Source organism: Vigna unguiculata, chromosome 5 (genome assembly GCF_004118075.2).
Source record: "Vigna unguiculata cultivar IT97K-499-35 chromosome 5, ASM411807v1, whole genome shotgun sequence".
In the NCBI taxonomy this organism is placed as follows: domain Eukaryota; kingdom Viridiplantae; phylum Streptophyta; class Magnoliopsida; order Fabales; family Fabaceae; genus Vigna; species Vigna unguiculata.
The window spans coordinates 44,557,980-44,577,552 of NC_040283.1; the positions used below are offsets into that span (position 1 = coordinate 44,557,980).

At 30.1% G+C, this 19,573-nt stretch overlaps 1 protein-coding gene across 1 annotated transcript; it reads right to left on the bottom strand.

The window, feature by feature from the left end:
* Nucleotides 1-6,562: 6,562 nt before the first annotated feature.
* Nucleotides 6,563-7,966, bottom strand: LOC114183889 (dof zinc finger protein DOF5.3-like). The gene is made up of 2 exons (XM_028071059.1): nucleotides 7,680-7,966; nucleotides 6,563-7,552 (listed from the first exon to the last, which is right to left on the bottom strand). Exons 1-2 carry the CDS (start codon nucleotides 7,704-7,706, stop codon nucleotides 6,758-6,760), a joined length of 822 nt encoding a protein of 273 aa, XP_027926860.1. The 5' UTR covers nucleotides 7,707-7,966; the 3' UTR covers nucleotides 6,563-6,757.
* Nucleotides 7,967-19,573: the final 11,607 nt, after the last annotated feature.

Here is a 19,573-nt window from a genome sequence, read left to right on the forward strand (position 1 = left end):
TCTGCACAAAATGAGAATTGTAAACATGTCCGATACAAATTAGTCGATGTTGACTTTGCGAAATAGGTGGGGATGTACGAAGTGGGAATATAGTCAAATTCTGAACTGATGACAAGCACACGAGGATTACATTATATCGATTAGCAATCGCATACCCCATGTCTGGTATAGTCATCCACTTGTCTCGATTAGCCTGTATATAATTAATTAGAATATAATAAAAGAAAATCATAAAAAACTTGTAATACATAAATTTCAACACTGGTGTATAGAAGTTATACCTCTGATGGTGATTGAACTAGTAAAGACTTTCTCAGTTCTTCCAGACGATCATAGCCTCCAACTAACGTTGCATATTCATCTCGCCATTGACTAAGTTCTTTGTATAGATCATGTCTGATTAGAGGCCACGACTCCTCACCCATACCCAACAATGCAGCAATGCATCTATATCCACAATGACCGTCCGCCACAACATCGACAACATCGAGTATATAAGGATGAAAAACAGGATTGAACTGTTCTACCATGGGTATTACTTTCTCTTCAATTACACGTTTGCTCTTGACCTTGTTTTCTGTTTTTGCAACACATGTGTCTTGTCTTGAGGACTCAATGAAGGCATCCACATGCTCAAAATAGGAGGGATCACGTTTGGTTGACTTCTTTGATCTATGACTCTTAGCTGCACCTTTCGTCTTAACTTTACTCGGTGGTGGTAACATCGATGTCATGGAAGGGCTAACTATGTCAAGTAATTTATGTTTTATGGTCACTTTTCCTGCAATATCAACTTCTTTGAAAAGATTAAGCAGTAGATCAACCTCCCTCTGAATAGATAATTGCCCTTCAGATTGTGAAGATGAGACATTGGAGAAGCTCAACCTAGTCCACATCACATGAATTTCTTGGAGAGGAATAATCCCAGGATTATATCGTGCTAATTCACACGCACATGGTAGACCATAAGTTTGTCTGAGAATGCAGCCACAACGACTACTATCGAATCCAATCTTTTTTACTCTTTCCAACTCTGGAGCAAGGAGTTCTAAGGCACATCTAGAAATATTTCCCACTAATCTTCTATAACTCAATGCCTTGTAAGAGTCACTGATCAGATTTAAACTTCTTTCAAAAGACGCCTTAATTTCGTTGTGTTGCAAGATAATAACGTTGTGAATTTCATCCCAACACGAACAAAGGTCTCCCATACTACTTCCAAGAACTTTCTTCAGACTCCAGTGAGCAGACTCAACCCTAGTACAATTTATACAAGGAAATCATATAAACCATTAACTGTTGTAACTCAGTTCTTGAACCTCTTATTGAACGTTTGTACCTATATCTCGCATTATACACTTGCTTCAGAGTTGTAACATTACAATCATCTTTTTCTTTCAAAGTGAGAAGTATATTTGCAGGTTTGACTTGACTTTTGGTCATATCAACAAGCAACGACTGTTCAGTAGACTTCAACCTACCCGCATAGGGGTGACCAACTAGAGTAGAAGAGACATCGTGATTATGGTAACCACATTTTACGTTCAACACCCATCCCTCCCCTTGAGAGATGGGTCTCCCTCTCAATCTAAAGGGACAATCACATTTTCTTGTCCCAGATAAACTGGGTTCTGCATCACACTTGTATTTTCTATATTTTCCACCTCTTTCACAACCTAATAATACATGGGTCTTTCTTCCTGGTTGTCCATTGTATTTATCCGATCTTAGAATAATAACGACAAACCCAAGATTATAAGCAACCCCTCTAACCCATTTAATTAAATCTTCACGTGTTGAGAAAATATCATCGGTTGTAAAATGAGATGTATAATCTTGTTCGCAGATATCATGAACAAAATCAGAAAACTCTGACATGAGACTACAATTTTGTTGAGAATCCGCTTGAGAATCCAAGAAACTCAAATAACTAAAATGATGATCTTCCATAATGAACTATAATAAAAAAAGAAATTTTAATAAGTAAATAACCCATCTAAATGCATAAAGAATGCAACACGTATCACAGAAAACGAGTGAATGCAACACGTATCAAAAATTGAAAACTAATTGCATGTTGATATTCAAAAATTGAAAACTAATTGCATGTTGATATTCATTGCATAATTTACGTTAGAAAATTCACCAATCACACACACAGTATACATTCACTCACATTAAAAATTCACCAATAACATAATATACACACCAACACACAAAATCAAAGTATGAAACGGACTAGCTATTCCGTTTCACATCTTTAAGACACGGATTATGTAATCCGTTTGGAAAAACAAAATTTTGGTTTCTATTTCATGTTCAAGTGTTTGGACTTCAAGTGTTTGGTGTGTTGGACAAAACATCCATACAAATAAGGAGCGGAAATTTCAACGAAATAAGTTATTCAATTCTACCATGATACATATGCAATGACACGAAAATCATAATGTATGGGAAACGGAATACAGAATCCGTTTCAAAATGTTATGAAACGGTTTCTGTACTCCGTTTCTAAAAAAATTTGCAAATTTTTATGAAACGAAATACAGAATCCGTTTCAAAACTGTATGAAACGGATTCTATATTCCGTTTCATAAAAAAATTTGCAAATTTTTTTATGAAACGGATTCTGTATTCCGTTTCCCATACATTTTGAATTCCAAACAATCCCTTCAAACAAATTCCATTTACAAACTTATGGTGGTATGAAGGCTAACCTGGATTGACAGAAATACCACTTGGAGGAGCTAACGCGGTTACTCAGAAGAACTTCCTTCAAAGAATCAACCTTCAATCACAATAATAATCACAATAATGCATACTCAGTGTGACAGAATAAACAAAACAATAATCAAATGCATACTCAGACAGAATAAACAAATCAGGATTACTTAAAAAAACATAAATCAAAGTCATACAATACAAACCTCTTCGAGGGACCACCACAGACAGAATGAACGAACGAAGACACCAGGGACCACCGCAGAGAATGAAGGACTGAAGAAGCACGAATGAGAGGGACCACTGACTGAAGAAGCACGAATGAAAGCAGACACTGGATGATGGAGAACAGACGGAGTACAAGAATATGAAATAGGAACGTATAGTAACGTTTTGGGGGGTGCAGGGACGTTGACGCAGTAAATGAAATTTACTGCGTCCGTACCCACTTTCACCCATTCTCACAGGATATTAAATAAGGGCAGAAACGTAAATTTTGGGGGTACAGGAGATTTCTTGGAGGTGCAGGGAGAAGGCGCCCTGAAAAAATGCTTAGAGGAGGAAGAAGAAGTCCTCTGCCGTTGTGGGTCATCATTGTCCCGTCTCTTCATGGGCTGATAAAGAAAGGAAAGGGGGCCTTCTCTCTGCACCTCCAAGAGTTCTTCTGTACCCCCAAAATTGACGCTTATACCCTGGGTAAAAGTGGGTAGGGACGCAGTAAATTTTATTTACTGCGTCAACGTCCCTGCACCCCCAAACTTTTACCAAACGGAATACAAAAACTGTTGCACGATAAAACTCAAAATGTATAGGAAACAGAATACAGATTCCGTTTCAAAACGTTATGAAACAGATTCTGTAATCCATTTCATTAAAAAAATTACAATGAGAAAAGTCAACACCTTAATATACTCTAACTAGTGCCCACGACCCTACCACAATCATAAATTTTGTATGACCTTTATTTATTGTCTAAAGGTCTTGATGCATGGCTCACCAAAGAAGAAAAAAAGGAATGCGTAAAAATAACAAACTTTAAGTATATATATATGGTCTGCACCGTGAGCATAAAAGCGAAAGAAAAAAAAATAATAAACTAAGGATGTAAAGTAAACAATATGTATTCACGTGAATGAGAAAGTGATAAGCAAGAAAAGAAGGAAGGTAACGTCAATTTCCGTTTCAGAAACTATAACTTGAAATCTTTTGTAAAACGGATTCTGGCATGCGTTTCAATCATTTACCAAAAGGATTACCTAAGCCGTTTCACGAAAAAAAGTCAAATTGTATGGGAAACAGATTACGAATTTCGTTTCGTAAAGTTCTGAAACGGATTCTGTAATCCGTTTAAAAAAAATTGCAATTTTTTTTTGAAACAGATTACAGAATCCGTTTCTGAACTTTACGAAACGGCATTCGTAATCCGTTTCCCATACATTATGATTTTTTTGCTTGCACCCCCATTCATAACAAAATTACACCCCACCCCATTATTTTTAAACCTTACTCTTTGTGACCCTTTTTCAATTGCAACATTGTTTTCTGATCAGTCAATTGCAATGTTGTTATCTAATAAATCAAAATGTAGTGATAGAAAGTCAGATTGTAGTTCAGAAGACGCAACAGTATACTCTGAATTATCTCCTTTACAGGTTGATTTGAATATAAGGTATATGAAAACTATCTACTGAATATAATGCTGCTAGATTTTCCTTCAGGAGAAACTTGAGATTAATTGTGGGTATTTTACGATCTTGATAATTTTTCTCTACGTTTAAGCTTCCTCAATTTCTTGCATTTTGCAGCCAGCGTTTGATAAATCCTAATAATTTAGAATCTTAGAAGTGGTTGACTCAACTCAATCAAGAGCTTGAAAATCAAGGACTTAGTTTACCTGAAAGGTATTTTATGGTTCCTATGCATTAATAATTTATTCAGAATTGCCTTTGTCTCTTCATGGAATTGGATTTGTTGAGATTTTGTGTAACATTTGAATATATCACATCACCTACTAAATTTTGAACTCATTTTTATATTAAAATATTTTTCAAATGCTAAGCTGGTACAAAAAGCAAAGTCAGGTACTTCCGGTTCAGAAAGCAATAGCATATATATATATATATATATATATATATATATATATATATATATATATATATATTTCTGAAACGGATTCTGTAATCCGTTTCAAAAAAAAATTCAATTTTTTTTTGAAACGGATTACAGAATCCGTTTCAGAACTTTACGAAATGGAATTCGTAATCCGTTTCCCATACAATTTGACTTTTTTTCGTGAAACGGCTTAGGTAATCCGTTTGGTAAATGATTGAAACGCATGCCAGAATCCGTTTTACAAAAAATTTCAAGCTATAGTTTCTGAAACGGAAATTGACGTTACCTTCCTTTTCTTGCTTATCACTTTCTCATTCACGTGAATACATATTGTTTACTTTATGTCCTTAGTTTATTATTTTTTTTTCTTTCGCTTTTATGCTCACGGTGCAGACCATATATATACTTAAAGTTTGTTATTTTTACGCATTCCTTTTTTTCTTCTTTGGTGAGCCATGCATCAAGACCTTTAGACAATAAATAAAGGTCATACAAAATTTATGATTGTGGTGGAGTCGTGGGCACTAGTTAGAGTATATTAGGGTGTTGACTTTTCTCATTGCAATTTTTTTAATGAAACGGATTACAGAATCCGTTTCATAACGTTTTGAAACGGAATCTGTATTCCGTTTCCTATACATTTTGACTTTTATCGTGCAACAACTTTTGTATTCCGTTTGGTCAAAGTTTGGGGTGCAGGGACGTTGACGCAGTAAATGAAATTTACTGCGTCCCTACCCACTTTCACCCAGGGAATAAACGTCAATTTTGGGAGTACAGAAAAACTCTTAGAGGTGCAGGGAGAAGGCCCCAAGGAAAGAACCGAAGCCCAATTTAAAGTCCACACTTTGCTACTTCGAAACCTTTATAAACAAGAAACAGTTAAAGTTAAAACTAAATAGCATGAGACTCCTATGCTGAAATATCATTAAATATGCAACAGAAAGGTTAATTGTGGAGGAAACAAATGAATTCCTGAAAATAAATACTAATATTAATAATTATATCTACATCAGTTAGCAATTGTAAAAGAATTATCACAATGCAGTCATATAATTTTCTAATTACTGTTGTACTAACGTTAGTACGTTAAAAGTAACTGTTCTTAATAATAGTTATACATTGATATATCATTATTTTTAGCTAACTTGGTGGTTTTTTTGCTTTGAGCCTCACTTTCTTAAAATCAAAACAGGGTATTTCTATTTCGTATTTTTATGTTTTTTGGAGTTCTGAACAGAACCTCCTTTGTTTGCGTTTGTATTGTAGTACTTGTTTGTAAATTGTTAGTGACTCAACATTCATAATTGTCAAACTAATGTCTGGCTGCTTTCTCACGCCCAAATCCTACGTTGGATTTGGTCTGCCCAACGCACAGGTTTCTTTCCGAACATGGCGCTCACGCGTCACCCAAATTTCTATTTCACCAACTTCTGACAGTTTTTTTTTTTTAATTAGTTAAACTTATATTACAATACAGGATTTTGAGAAATTTTACTACATAACTGTTTTTACTTTTAATTATAAAAATACAATCTATTTATCTGTTTGTAATTATTTAAAAACAAACACAGCATAATTCAAAACCCAGAGCTCTGAAACTGTTCAAACTTCAGTGGCTCGGGATTAAGCTGTACAAAATTAAACTACATGACACATCTCTTTCATCTCTCTATCAAATAAGCAAAAGATGTTCTGTATATTTTTTCTCTCCACTTCATTGCCTTGCTTTGGTAAACAAAATCTGAAATTTCATTAGTCTATTCATATTCATCAATAAGAAGATAAAAGTACAGAAAATTTGACAGTTTTGGAGTACTAAACAAAAGCAGGAAAAAGAGAAAAACACAAGTAAAGAAAGGATCCAAGTGAATCAAATCCCTGTTAATGAAGACTGAGATTTTACTCAAGCAAGTGCCTTTTTCTACATGAGGGGACTCTGCAGAAGTCCATGCCAAGAAGATGAGAAACTGTTCCAACTTTGAATTGCTCTTCCTGAATCAATTTCACCATTGTTTGTGTCTGCATTAAGCTGCCATTGTTTGAATTGCTCACTGCCACCACACTGTTCCTGCTTCAGTAATGCACTCACTGATTGAGTGGCTGCATTGTTCATCACTTGATTATAAGGGAGCATCATCTCTTCGCTGATCCCAACTCCACCAGAATTTCCATTATCCACCTCCCCAATGTCTCCATTTCCATACATGTAATACAAATTCTGAAGATGGTTTTGTGTTTCAAGGAACCCACTTCGAATTGCGTCCAGAAATGAAGGGTGCTCTGAGTAGGGATTCATGTCAGAAAAAGAGCCTGTGGGGTTCCCCACACCAGAAATTTCATGGTCATTGTAACCCAATTGTCCACTTGCTTGTTTTTGAAGTCTTGCCAATGCTAGAGTGAAGTCATTGGAGCCATAACACAACTGAGGGAATGTAGTGAGTGGGTTAAGATTGGGTGTGAAACTCTGATCATGATCCCTCTTAAACGATGACGATGACGACGATGATGATCTCTTCTTTCGGCATCCTCCTCCCACTGGAACATTCCTCAGTGTTCCTCCTTTGGTCCAATATCTCCTGCAAGACTTGCAGAAATATCTTGGCTGAGAAAGACTATAGTTGTTGTAGTAGCAAAATTTTGTGCTGGTGGAGTCGCATCTTGGACATTTCAGAGCTTGTTCTGGATTAGGCCTTGGTTTCTTCTCCACTGACATTTGCTGCATCACATAGACATATATAATCAGAAAAAAGAAGAGTTTAATTGGAATTGTATACTTCTAAACTTGTTCTAACAATTAAGAAAGCCAACACCAACGTGTTTGCATGATGCATCCAAATTCCTACCTGGGGTTGTTCACAAGAAGGATCCATCTACAGAATCAGAATCAGACTAAGCACTCCTTGGTTGGAACCTGAAAAGGAGTGATTTTTTTATGTGGGGGGGTTTCAATCTGGTTGTCTAAGGCGTGCAGGGACAAAAAGAGAAGGAAAACAGTGAGAGAGCAAATAAAGATAGACAATTGAGACAGATAGGAGAAGTTTTCATGCAAAGTGAGGGATGGTAATGGTAACAGAAGGACTTGTCTCTATATATAAAGCAAACAATCCCAATATATAGAGAGAGAGAGGAAGAGAATAATGATTATTTTTTGTCGTACAATGTGGTCGATGAATGAGGTTAGCTTGCACGCAGAGAAGGTAAGTAAGTATTCGAAATTCGAGTAATTGTAACGGTTTCATACCATCCCTAACCTGAGTCTTTGTCTTGTCCCTATAGTGGGTCAGTGGACCCAACCATTAAAGGCCCCACCATGCATCCACCACCACCTACATACAAATTAACATCAGTATTCAGTGGTCCAAAATCATTCAATAATTTTTGCATGCATAGCCGATTTTCTCAGCCCCCAATCTTAAACCTCGTGCACGATGGATTCCCATGTTCCTAAGTTCTAACTAACATTTGAACCCTCATTTTGCAATGAATAAAAAAAACACGGCTCTGTATTTGGTGAATAAACAAAAGTATCTTAATCAGACACAAGGAAAATCAGAGGTTTGGTCCAAGAAAGAGGCGAGAATGTAGATGTTTTTGCTAGGTGTGACGAGGTGGGGGGCCACATAGCAAGCAATTAGACAATAATTATTCTTGACATTGTTTGTTGAATGTCTGCTTGATGTGGACCGGTAATGATGTTGCAGACACTGATGACGGTGAAAGAGGATCTTCATTTTTTGTGTCTATTCATCACTCTCAAATCATTCACTTGTTCACACACTAGGCTTGTATTTCGTTCTTATTACATGGAACACGCTGCGCATATATTCTTACAAAATTTTAAACTTAATTTATCTTTGAATTTGTTGGAAGTCCACCTCGATTAGAGATAAGGTCAATTTTCAATATATAAGTGGATGCAATTTTTACATTGCAAGCCGGTTTTGTGGGTTGAGTTAGGCTTAAAACTCACTTCTAATATGGTATCAGAGTCATATTGAAACTTATCCTAACGAATTTTCTTAGATATTCTGTTTCACTCGATATCGGACTGCTAACGGATCATCCACTAATTTCTTATTCCACACACGAAATGAATTTATCTCGGTGTTTAGACTTAAAAGTCACTTCTACCGGGATTAGTTTTATCTATGATCGATGATAAATTTCCAACATTCGTAATACATATGCTAGCCACCTCACCAGGTACTCATCAACACTCATTCTTAATTCATCAATCAACTTTGCTTTTTTCTGAGTTTGATGGGTCTTTTGGTTCTTCAATTTGGGTGCTGGTGGTCCCTCCTATACCCTGAAAATGATCATCATGAATTATAACTGACGTGTCTTAACTCACACACCTATTCAATGGAACTCACTTGTTTCCATAGCCACTCAAGAGACATAATTTCCATTGTAGTCAGTTCACACCAAAACCAATGTATTTTTCTTTTTATAAAGATGACCGCATCATAGATTTATTTTCTCCAACATATCTGAGAGTTTTTTATGTTATCTGTGATCCATGCTGTCTCTGCACTGGTTCAAATATTTGTACACACTGTGATTTGTAAATGATATCCATCGTTGAATGTTGATGTATATATATATGATGGCAAGAACAATCTCTTGACGTGTGTATAATAATGGCAACTTGCAAGTTAAGTTTGAGTATGTTGGCACATTCATTCCTTAAAAAGTACTAAGTAATAACCAGAATGTTAATTTCAAACTCACTGAAACTTTGTAGGCACAAAAGATTACACTCACTGAAGCATACTTTGAAAATACTTCAGAGACTCTTCTCTTTTATAAATAAATCTATGTAACAGATTCATGATTTTGGGAAACTATGGAATGTGTCGTGATTCTTCTTATTTGGTAATGCATGATGAAATGATTAGTTTCACTGTGTTGTTAATTTTTTTATTGATCTACAAATAATTAAACATTTCCTCACATGCATGATGCTTAATTTGTCGCTTAGCTGGTAGAAAAAGCACTCTCTCTCTATCCTTTTTCCACAAGCAATCCATACATATCTTGGACTTGTTTTGTTTATCAAAAATCAAGAGAAAAGTTAACTTCTGTTCTTTGATTTTATAATTTTTTATTAAGCCTGATTAGTTTAAATAATTCATATAATGAACACTTTTTTTGGTCCTACTTACAAGGAAGATATGAACATGCAATCCACCAAAACTGCATATTCTCTTAGAGAATAAACTATGGCTATTATATCCAAATCCCCAAAATGGATTTGATTATATAAAATAAGAAATAAAATGCATGGCATGTGACATATATGGTCAGAAACTTAAAACTAATTAAAATAAACATCAAAGGAGATTTTAGGTTTTCACTCTCAGAAAAAGAAAAAGAAGCAGCCATAATATAGGAAACTATAGTATATTTTATTTTTTTATTGTTCTTGAATTCAGATATATATATATATATATATATATATATATATATATATATATATATATATATATATATATATATATATATATATATATATATATATATATATATATATATATATATTCCCAAACTTTTGCGGGAAAGAAATCTTAGAATGGATGACCTAGAACCCAAATAAGGTAGAATTTGACATGATGATTTTTTAAGTTTATTTTCCAATGAATTTTGTGTTTCTCCTTAAATATTTATTAGTTTTTATTTAAAATGAAGTCTGATTTGATTTTTTTCTCTTACGATAAAGAAAGAAAAAACTTAACTGATATTATTGACTAGCATATATATTTTTGTAAAGGCTAAATTCAGTGTTTACTTAAAAGAAAAATCAATGTTACTATATGATTAAAAGACAATGATACTATGATTTTCATCTTTTGATTTTTAACTCTAATTTTTTATTTATTGACCTTGATCTGATTTAATATGATCACTGATTAATGTATTATTATTTTTTTCTTTAAAAATATCAATAACACACAAAATCATATATAGTATAATTTTTTATGATTTAATGCTTTAATTATGATTTGAATATGATTGAGGAATGAACAAGTTAGGAAATGCTTTTGAAGAAGGTGGCAGTGTTGGATAAAATATCCATTGGATACTGTGAAAATGTAAGTAGTGTTGTAGCTTTGTGGTTTGTTTTAATAGGCTGATTGAGATAAACAACATTTGTTTGTATTGTGCATGGTGGAAGACAATGCTGAAGATAAACAAATTAATCAAAGATTGATGCAAAATATGGTGGGTCAGATATGTTGGTTGACCAGTCAAATTTATTTTGAGTCCAGGAAACACAAATGCAGAAAGCAAAAGTTAGTGATGAAAATTGTGCCCAACATCTACACACTGCAAATATCGTATATATGCCATTTCCACTTTCTACTTTCTACTTTCTACTTCAACTATTTGTGTTGGAACTAATTGGCGTGAGGTTAAATTCTTTGAAAGAAAACTTTAAAGTGATTTTACTCAAGTCAAATAAAAATAAAGTGAAATGTGAAATTGTGGAGATGAATCTGTTTATTGTTCAAAAAGTCAAGGTAAATAGTCTAAGTGCTGTGGTGATTTAAACATTGTAATGTCTCAAGTGTGGTGAATTTCTTTTACCATGCACACATCATGGGCAAAGAGATGGCAAAAGATTCAATAATTAAAGACTCGTGAGTCTTTCAAGGAAGTTAAGCGAAAAACTATTCACTCTCACTATATATTTATTAGGAATCAAATATTAAGTAGATTGAAAGTTTCAAATTGAATAGAATTAAAAAAAAAAAATTAGTATATAAGAAAAACAATATTTGTGAAGTGTTAAGATTTTACGTTGAAATTGGTATAAGGTCTCTTTTATAAATAATTTATGGTGGTCAATATTTTCAGTTAAGCTAAAAAAATGGTAAAATTTAGATATACGAGTGGGAAAAATATGTCTTGTTGTAGTATCTCATGGTTAAAACTCATAGTGTCACTCTTCAAATATGAATAGAAAGTCTTACATCGAACAAAAATTAAAAAAGATATATTTAAATTTATATTTAAATTTTTTTAATAGAGAATTATATATATATATATATATATATAATATGTATAATTAATCATCTATACCAATTAAACTACAAAAATTGCAATTGGAAAAAAACAATATCACAAACAAGCCAATTAGAATAAAACAAGTTTTATTATTATGAAGAGGTGAAGTTTAAAAATAATTCAACATTGCAAAATCAATTTGTAAGGTGAGGTTGCACCAACATTTATGAATAATTATTTTAGTTTAATAAATAGTTAAATTTAACACAAAATCACTTAAAAAGATAAAATGAATAGAGTAATTATTTTAGTTTAAAAAATCATATACTTATTAGAGAGTAATTTAAAAAAAAATGTGTATATCAAGAAAGGCGATGAATCCCTTTTATATAATTATTATTATTATATTGATGTTTATCACGTAATGGGTTAGATAGAATTTATCGAATTTGAATTTTATAATATTTTATTTAATCCAATAATTTAACTTAATATAAAACGCAATTGAGTTAATTTGGATGGAATGAGCTCACGAGTTTGATGTTTAAATCATTTGGTGCGAATAGTAGTGGAATCACCAAATTCATTTAATCATTCTAATGTAAGTGATGAATTGACCAAAGAGGTTGAGTTCGGCTTCTAACTTAGTTTCAAAATGGATGCATAAATTGAAAATAAAATAAAATAATTCTTAAAATGCAATCATATATAAACTTTTAATCATTATATATATATATATATATATATATATATATATATATATATATATATATATATATTTGGACCAATCACGTACTTGTTGAAAAACCACGTAGTATTATGATTATGAGTAAGAAAGGGCAAGGATGTTTGGTGAATGATGATAATTGGCACGTGAACAAAATGATGAAGACACGAATGAAGAAAACACATGAAATTTCAAAGAGTTAGGTGATGAAAATGATGAGTGAATAGTGAAGTACTCATACTAATGTTGATATCATCATGAAAAGAAAACGGTGTTTCAATTACAACTTCCAAATTCGTTTTCGTTTTGGTAATTACCAATCAAGATTTTCAACGTAAAAGAGAAAAAGCTCCATGCAAGACCAGTCACACCACATGAAACTCTACAAAATAATAATTTGTATGTAAGTGTGTTTTCTTTTCTCTCTTTTTTCTTTTGATAAAAAATATTTTATATACTTTTACCTCGGATAAAATTAGACCACCCTAAATTAAAAACGCAACAAAGAAATAAAAGAGTTTGAGGCCTATGTTAAAGATATATTTATATTTTGTAAATTTCACTTTATAAATTGATATAAATTAAGTAAGAATTAACATGCAAGCGAGGATGTCTTAAGAAAATGGATTTCGACGTGTGTCGGTGCAACTTGTTTCCATCATTTTTTTTATGGGATTAGGTTTGCGTCACTTCAAATTTCGTTAGCCAAGCACGCATAGTTGTGTTGTCCATTTCAAAAAATTTATACGAATTTTGAAAGAGGTTGTGGAATGTTAAGTGAAGTGGTTACGGAGTTTTTGGATGAAACAATTTTTAGCAATTGATTACAGAACATGTAATGCATGTGTACCGACTTGTTTTTAAAATCGTCATTCCAATTTTTTGATGCTCCACCTTGTACTTCCCATCATTTTCTAACATCAAATCCACTCATGCAGCCACCCATGTTTGAAACTGAGATGTAATTTAAAATATTTTATGAAATTAGATTAATGGGTTAGTTTAGTATATATATATATATATATATATATATATATATATATATATATATATATATATATATATATATATATATATGTGTGTGTGTGTGTGTATATATATATATATATATATATATATATATATGATCTAAAAATAAAAGTATATTTTACAAAATATTTACAAAAAGATTTATTATTCTTTACTCCCTGATATGATTTAGTGTGTGTTATTGATCAATGTATCACTGTCTTTTCTTTTGAAAGAATCAATAATCCATATTAAGTCACATTATCATGAGGTAAAGAATGAGAGTAAAAAATATGAAAGTCATAATATAATTTTCTTAATATATATATATAATAAACATTCGTTTAAGTCTACATTTTGATATAGGGAGTTCGATACGAACTTAATTAAGATGCGGATTTATAAAATTTTAAGAGTCATAATTGAATATAAAATATTAGGAGTCATATAATTATAGTATAAAATATTATGAGTGTTGTAAATTTTAGAGGTTATAAAACTATGAAAGATACGAGATATCAGATAGATAAAATAGATATAATATATGGAGAAACATGTTTTTTTTTAATCTCTATGTATATATAACAAAATTTATCAGAATATAAAATGTAAAATATTTTCTAATTCTAAAATAATAACTAATTTTTAAAATTAAAATATATTTTAAAAAACAAAAATATTTCTTCAAAGCTAATTTAAATAAAAACATATTAAATATTTTCAATAATAAGTCATATAATAAACTTTGTATTTTTTTAAAAAATATTTGAAAAACTTTGTATTTTTTTAAAAAATATTTGAAAAAGCAGTTTGCCTTATTGCAAGTAATGATTATTCAAAAATATACTAAATACAAAGGCTAGGTCTACTTCTCAATGATAATTAATGTTTGAAGATTATTGTTCTATTGAAGTAATCCATTCAAATACGGTCCATGTGAAATATTGTTCATCGAAATAGTTAAATCAAGCTAAGAATGCTACATCCTTCATCATTTGTGACATTTTATAAAATGGTCAATCATTAATTATATACATGAACAAATCAATCAAATGAATTTATGTGATTTCTTTTCTAAATAATGTTACAAAATTGTTAGTGCAAAAATTTTCATTTTTTAAATACATAGACGAAATGATAACTTAAATGATTATATATTTTCTTTAACAGAATTCGACATTCAATAGTGTCATCAAGATTAGTGAGTGGGTCAAAGTCAAAAAATTATTTTGGAATTTCTTAAAGAAATTCGGAGGTTATCATGGGGAGGTTATCATGGTTGCAGAGAGAAACGGCTTTGTTTAAATGATGTGAGAAAAATGAATTGAGGTCCAACACAACACGGCCCAAAACAGTAAAACCATTATTTTCATCGTCATCCTCTTCCGTCTTCCATTTACCTTAACCCTAGTTTTCATCTTTTCTGTTCTGGAAAGTCCAACCCCAGTAAGACTTTGTTGTCGTCTTGTAAAGATCCTTTCAGATTCGATGACAGGAACTCAGCCTGAGTCTTCTCGCACACCGCCTTCGATGGTTGAGGAGCCTTCAGTAACCGTTTTACTAAACGATCTTCGCCAACGTGACGATACCATTCAACAACTGCTGAACGGGATACATCAAATAAGAGCCGAAAGAGATGCAATGAAACAGCATTTGGATTCGTTTTCAGATACTATGAGAACAGTTCTTACCCACCATGGAAATCGCAAGACAAGAGGGGAAACGTTTCAGAAATTATTAGGTAGTAGAAGCTGCTTTTCTTCTAATTTTCTGTTTACTAGGGTTTATAAATATTCATGTCATCTTGATTACTCTTCCGTAAATAGCAACTTTTAATATTTGTATATACAGAATACTGAAAACTTGTATATAAAATGTTGTCTCACCAAGGCCTAAAGCATGTTCATAGCCCAATCGGCTTTATGCCCAGTCGAGGCAGCAGGTCAATTTTTTATTTTTGTAACCGTGGGCTTCTCTATATGGCCTTTTTGTTGTGAGCTGTCATGGTTTCCAGTTGGGGCACTTTTTCCTGCACCTCCTTTTTTTCTTCCTGCACCACCAAACAATTCAAAAAGTCCACTTTACCCTTTCATGGTTTTCCAAAGTGTTGTATTCAGATATACGTGTAAATACTTCATACTTCAGAATCAAAAACATATGATACTAAACGAGCAAAGGGAACACTCTCACATATTCTTAACATATTAATAATGTTTTACAACGTTTTACAAAAATAAAAGAAAAAACACAAATATTAAAGTTGCTTATCATACTTTCCTATATTTATAAATAATTTATTTTACTCTTCATAAACACTTTTTTTTTTCCCTTTTATAACTTTAGATGATAAAGACTAAAAAAAGTTTAAAAAAAATATTCGTATATAGGTTAAATGTTACTGAGAGAATGTTAATTTCAACTCACTGAAAATTTGTAGGCACAAAAGATTACTCTCACTGAAGCATACTTTGAAAATACTTCAGAGACTCCTCCCTTTTATAAAATGCATATCCAACATAAATTTTGGGAAACTATGGAATGTGTTGTGATTCTTCTTAGTTGCTAATGCAGTTAAATTATTAGTTTCATTGTGTTGTTACTTTTTTTTATTGATCTACAAATAATTAAACATATCCTCATATGCATGATGATGAAATTTGTCGATGTTAGAAGAAGCATTCTCTCTATCTTTCTTCCACAAGCAATCTATACGTATATTGGACTTATTTTTTTTACTAAAAATAAAGGGAAAAGTTAATTATGTTCTTTAATTTTATTATTTTTTAAGCCTGATTAATTTAAATAATTCATATAATGGACACTTTTTCATATAATTGTGACATTCTTGCAGTGTACCCATTTTTCACATTCCTGGGCGAACATTTCCTGTGAATATATTGTGAAGTAAAACTCCCGTTGAAGATGAAGATGGAGCCTGAAAATGAAGACAAGTAAATTTAATCCCTTTTAGTAAAATCAATAATTTATATATATATATATATATATATATATATATATATATATATATATATTACAATAATATATTATTGTAACAACTTTGTAATCATTATACTACTAAAAGACTAACAGGTGATTCAATTTATTATATTTAAAAAAATATTATTTTAATATTTTTTCTTTTAAATTAATATATACTTGTTCTTCTTTAAAACTTTGACATCAACTAAATCTCTCAAATTAAATAATGATTGTCTTTCAAAGCCTTTCAACTTGATTTTCAGTTTTGCAACTAATTAGATCAACAGTTTTTTTTTTCCAAACTTCTGTAAGAAATAAAATTACATATCAATATAATTGTTTTTCCTATGTAGAATTGATTTTTTTAAAACAACTTAACTGGTAAGTTATTATCATAAAAATAGTAATATGAACGGGATAACTATACTATTGTGTTGTGTCACGTGATATTAGTGAAGTAAATTGAACAAACTTGATTATGTTTTCCTTTTATTTATTTAATTGAATGTTACGTCAGTTGCATAATTATATTTATATACTTTATTTCTTATTAATTTTGATGTCATAAATTTGTTTTTTTAATAAGAGAATGTAATTATATAATCAGTTATACTATTTCTTACTGTATACATTACATTGGAATTAGTAGAGTAGTAGGTGATTGATATTACATACATTATACATATTTTTTGACATACATTTTAAAGATATTTTAGTCATAATTTACAATAACTATTTTATTTACTAATCTTTATAGTGATAACTCTAATCTGTTTACTTTATGTTTGTTTTGAAAATAATACTATTTTTATGATCCGTACTTTGATGTGCTTTTTATCTCCTTTGAGCATAATTAATAACCTATGCATGATTGATTTACTGACTCATCACCACTAAAAAATAACATAATTCATGTTTTATGTTTGGGATATGTTACCTTATATATTTATATGTAGTCAATTGTATTAATATAAATAATTATGTAGTATGCAAAAAAAGAATTAATAATAACCATAATAATAAAGTTTTTTAAATAATAAAAATATAATTATGAATTGATAAGCAATAATAATATAGTAATATTAAAATTCTTAAATAATGGTAATAACAATATACATTTAATTTAATATTAATTAAAATTAATTCATGATAGCAAAGGTAATAACTTTATTTTATAAATGTATTATTTTATTTCTATTTTTAAATTTATTATATATATATATATATATATATTAAATTATTCACATATTTTCACAATTTGTTTTTCATTCCTCCCAATTCTTTTACTATCTTTCTCGTAACTAATCCATTCTCAATTTTTCTTTTTTTTTCTCACCCAAACTGTGAATAATATAGAAACTTAGTTTGAGAAAAGGATCTATATGCACACTTAAAAATAAAATAAAATAAAAGATATTAAGATGAAAAAAAAGTTGTTTGGATTAAAGAAAAAATAGTAAAAAAAAATTGTGAATAATTTTATTGATATAATAAAACTTTAAAAATAATAAAATTATATATGTACCAAATTGATCATATAAATTAATTTTATTTAAAATACTATATTTTAAGTATATTATTATTTTATGATTTTTTTATTATTTTAATTTTTTATTATTGTTATGTTATCATGGGTTAAATATGTTTTTTATCTCTTAATTTTAGTAAAAATTGAAATTAGTTTATTTTTTGAACTTTGATTAATTTAGTCTTTAGTTTAAAAATACGTGGATTTAGTCATTTTAACAAATTTTTGTTAATTTTATTTGATGGTTAAAGATGCATTTCTTAATAGATTCTTTGTTAAAATTGAAGCAGGATTATATCAAACGATATAAATAAGTCAAATGATGAAACGTGTCTCAAAAGTCAAATAAACTTAACAAAATTTGATTAAGATGATTAAATCCACATATTTTTAGAATTGAGAAATAATCTGAATCAAAGTTTTAATGACAGATTAATTTCAAATTCACTACAATTTCGCAACAAAAAATATATCTAATCTTGTCATCATTAATTATGTGTCTTTGTTTTTATTATATTTTTTATTACTTTCTTTTATGATTTTTTCTATTATAATTGTTATTTTATGAATTTATTTTAGTATCGTGGTTATTTTTTATTTTTTATATTATTATTATTATTTATTTATTATTTGTTATTATCATTGTTATCCGACATAAGAACCCACCATGTTGATAAGAGACATAATCACTTATCACCAGTTTCACATTCTCGTTTTTTTTCTTTCTACTGTCTTCTTTTTAAGTGGTCAATATTTGTTATTTTGTTCTAGAAATTAAAATTATGAGGCATAATTTAATATTTATCGGTATGTTGGTTGAGTTAGATTATAATACTTAAGTGTGTGCTTCCCATTTTTATTGAATATATAAGTAAAACAAATTAATACACGTTGGTGAAAAACAAAATGTAAATATACATATAAAGACAAAAATAAAATAAAATAAAAACTGGTGTAATTATAGTTCTAATAAATAAAAAAATAGTAAATTAAAAATAATTGTCTTGGCTTTGAATGCACCACAAAGTTATTTAATCATTCTCACAGACATACTGGTATCTATTTTTAATTTTGTATCTATGACATTAATAAATTAAAAAATCTAGACATTTTTTAAAGACTACCAAGTTTTTTAGTTTATAACTACATTATATTATTACAGTGTATATCATGGGGAAATTAGCCTTTATGATACTTAAAAAACTTTTTGTGCAAAAAATTTAACCTATATAGTACATATTTTTAACTTTTTTTTATAGTTTTTATCATCTAAAGTTATAAAAGATAAAAATTAGAAAAAAAGTGTCTATGCAGACTAAAATAATTTATTTATAAATATAGTTACCTATATGTAAAATTTAATCAATTATATATATTGTTATGCAGACTAATCAAGTTTTCTATTTTAACTTTAAAAAAATTTATAGAAAATCTGAATAATTAAACTAATCTGTACAAATAAATACGGTTTGTTATTTTGTCAA

What these genes read in the sequence shown, in the direction of transcription:
- LOC114183889 (XM_028071059.1), bottom strand. Translation starts at nt 7,706, where the DNA reads ATGGATCCTTCTTGTGAACAACCCCAG. An exon ending in CTTCTTGTGAACAACCCCAG is followed by an intron (nt 7,553 to 7,679) that starts GTAGGAATTTGG and finishes TATGTGATGCAG; the next exon opens with CAAATGTCAGTGGAGAAGAA.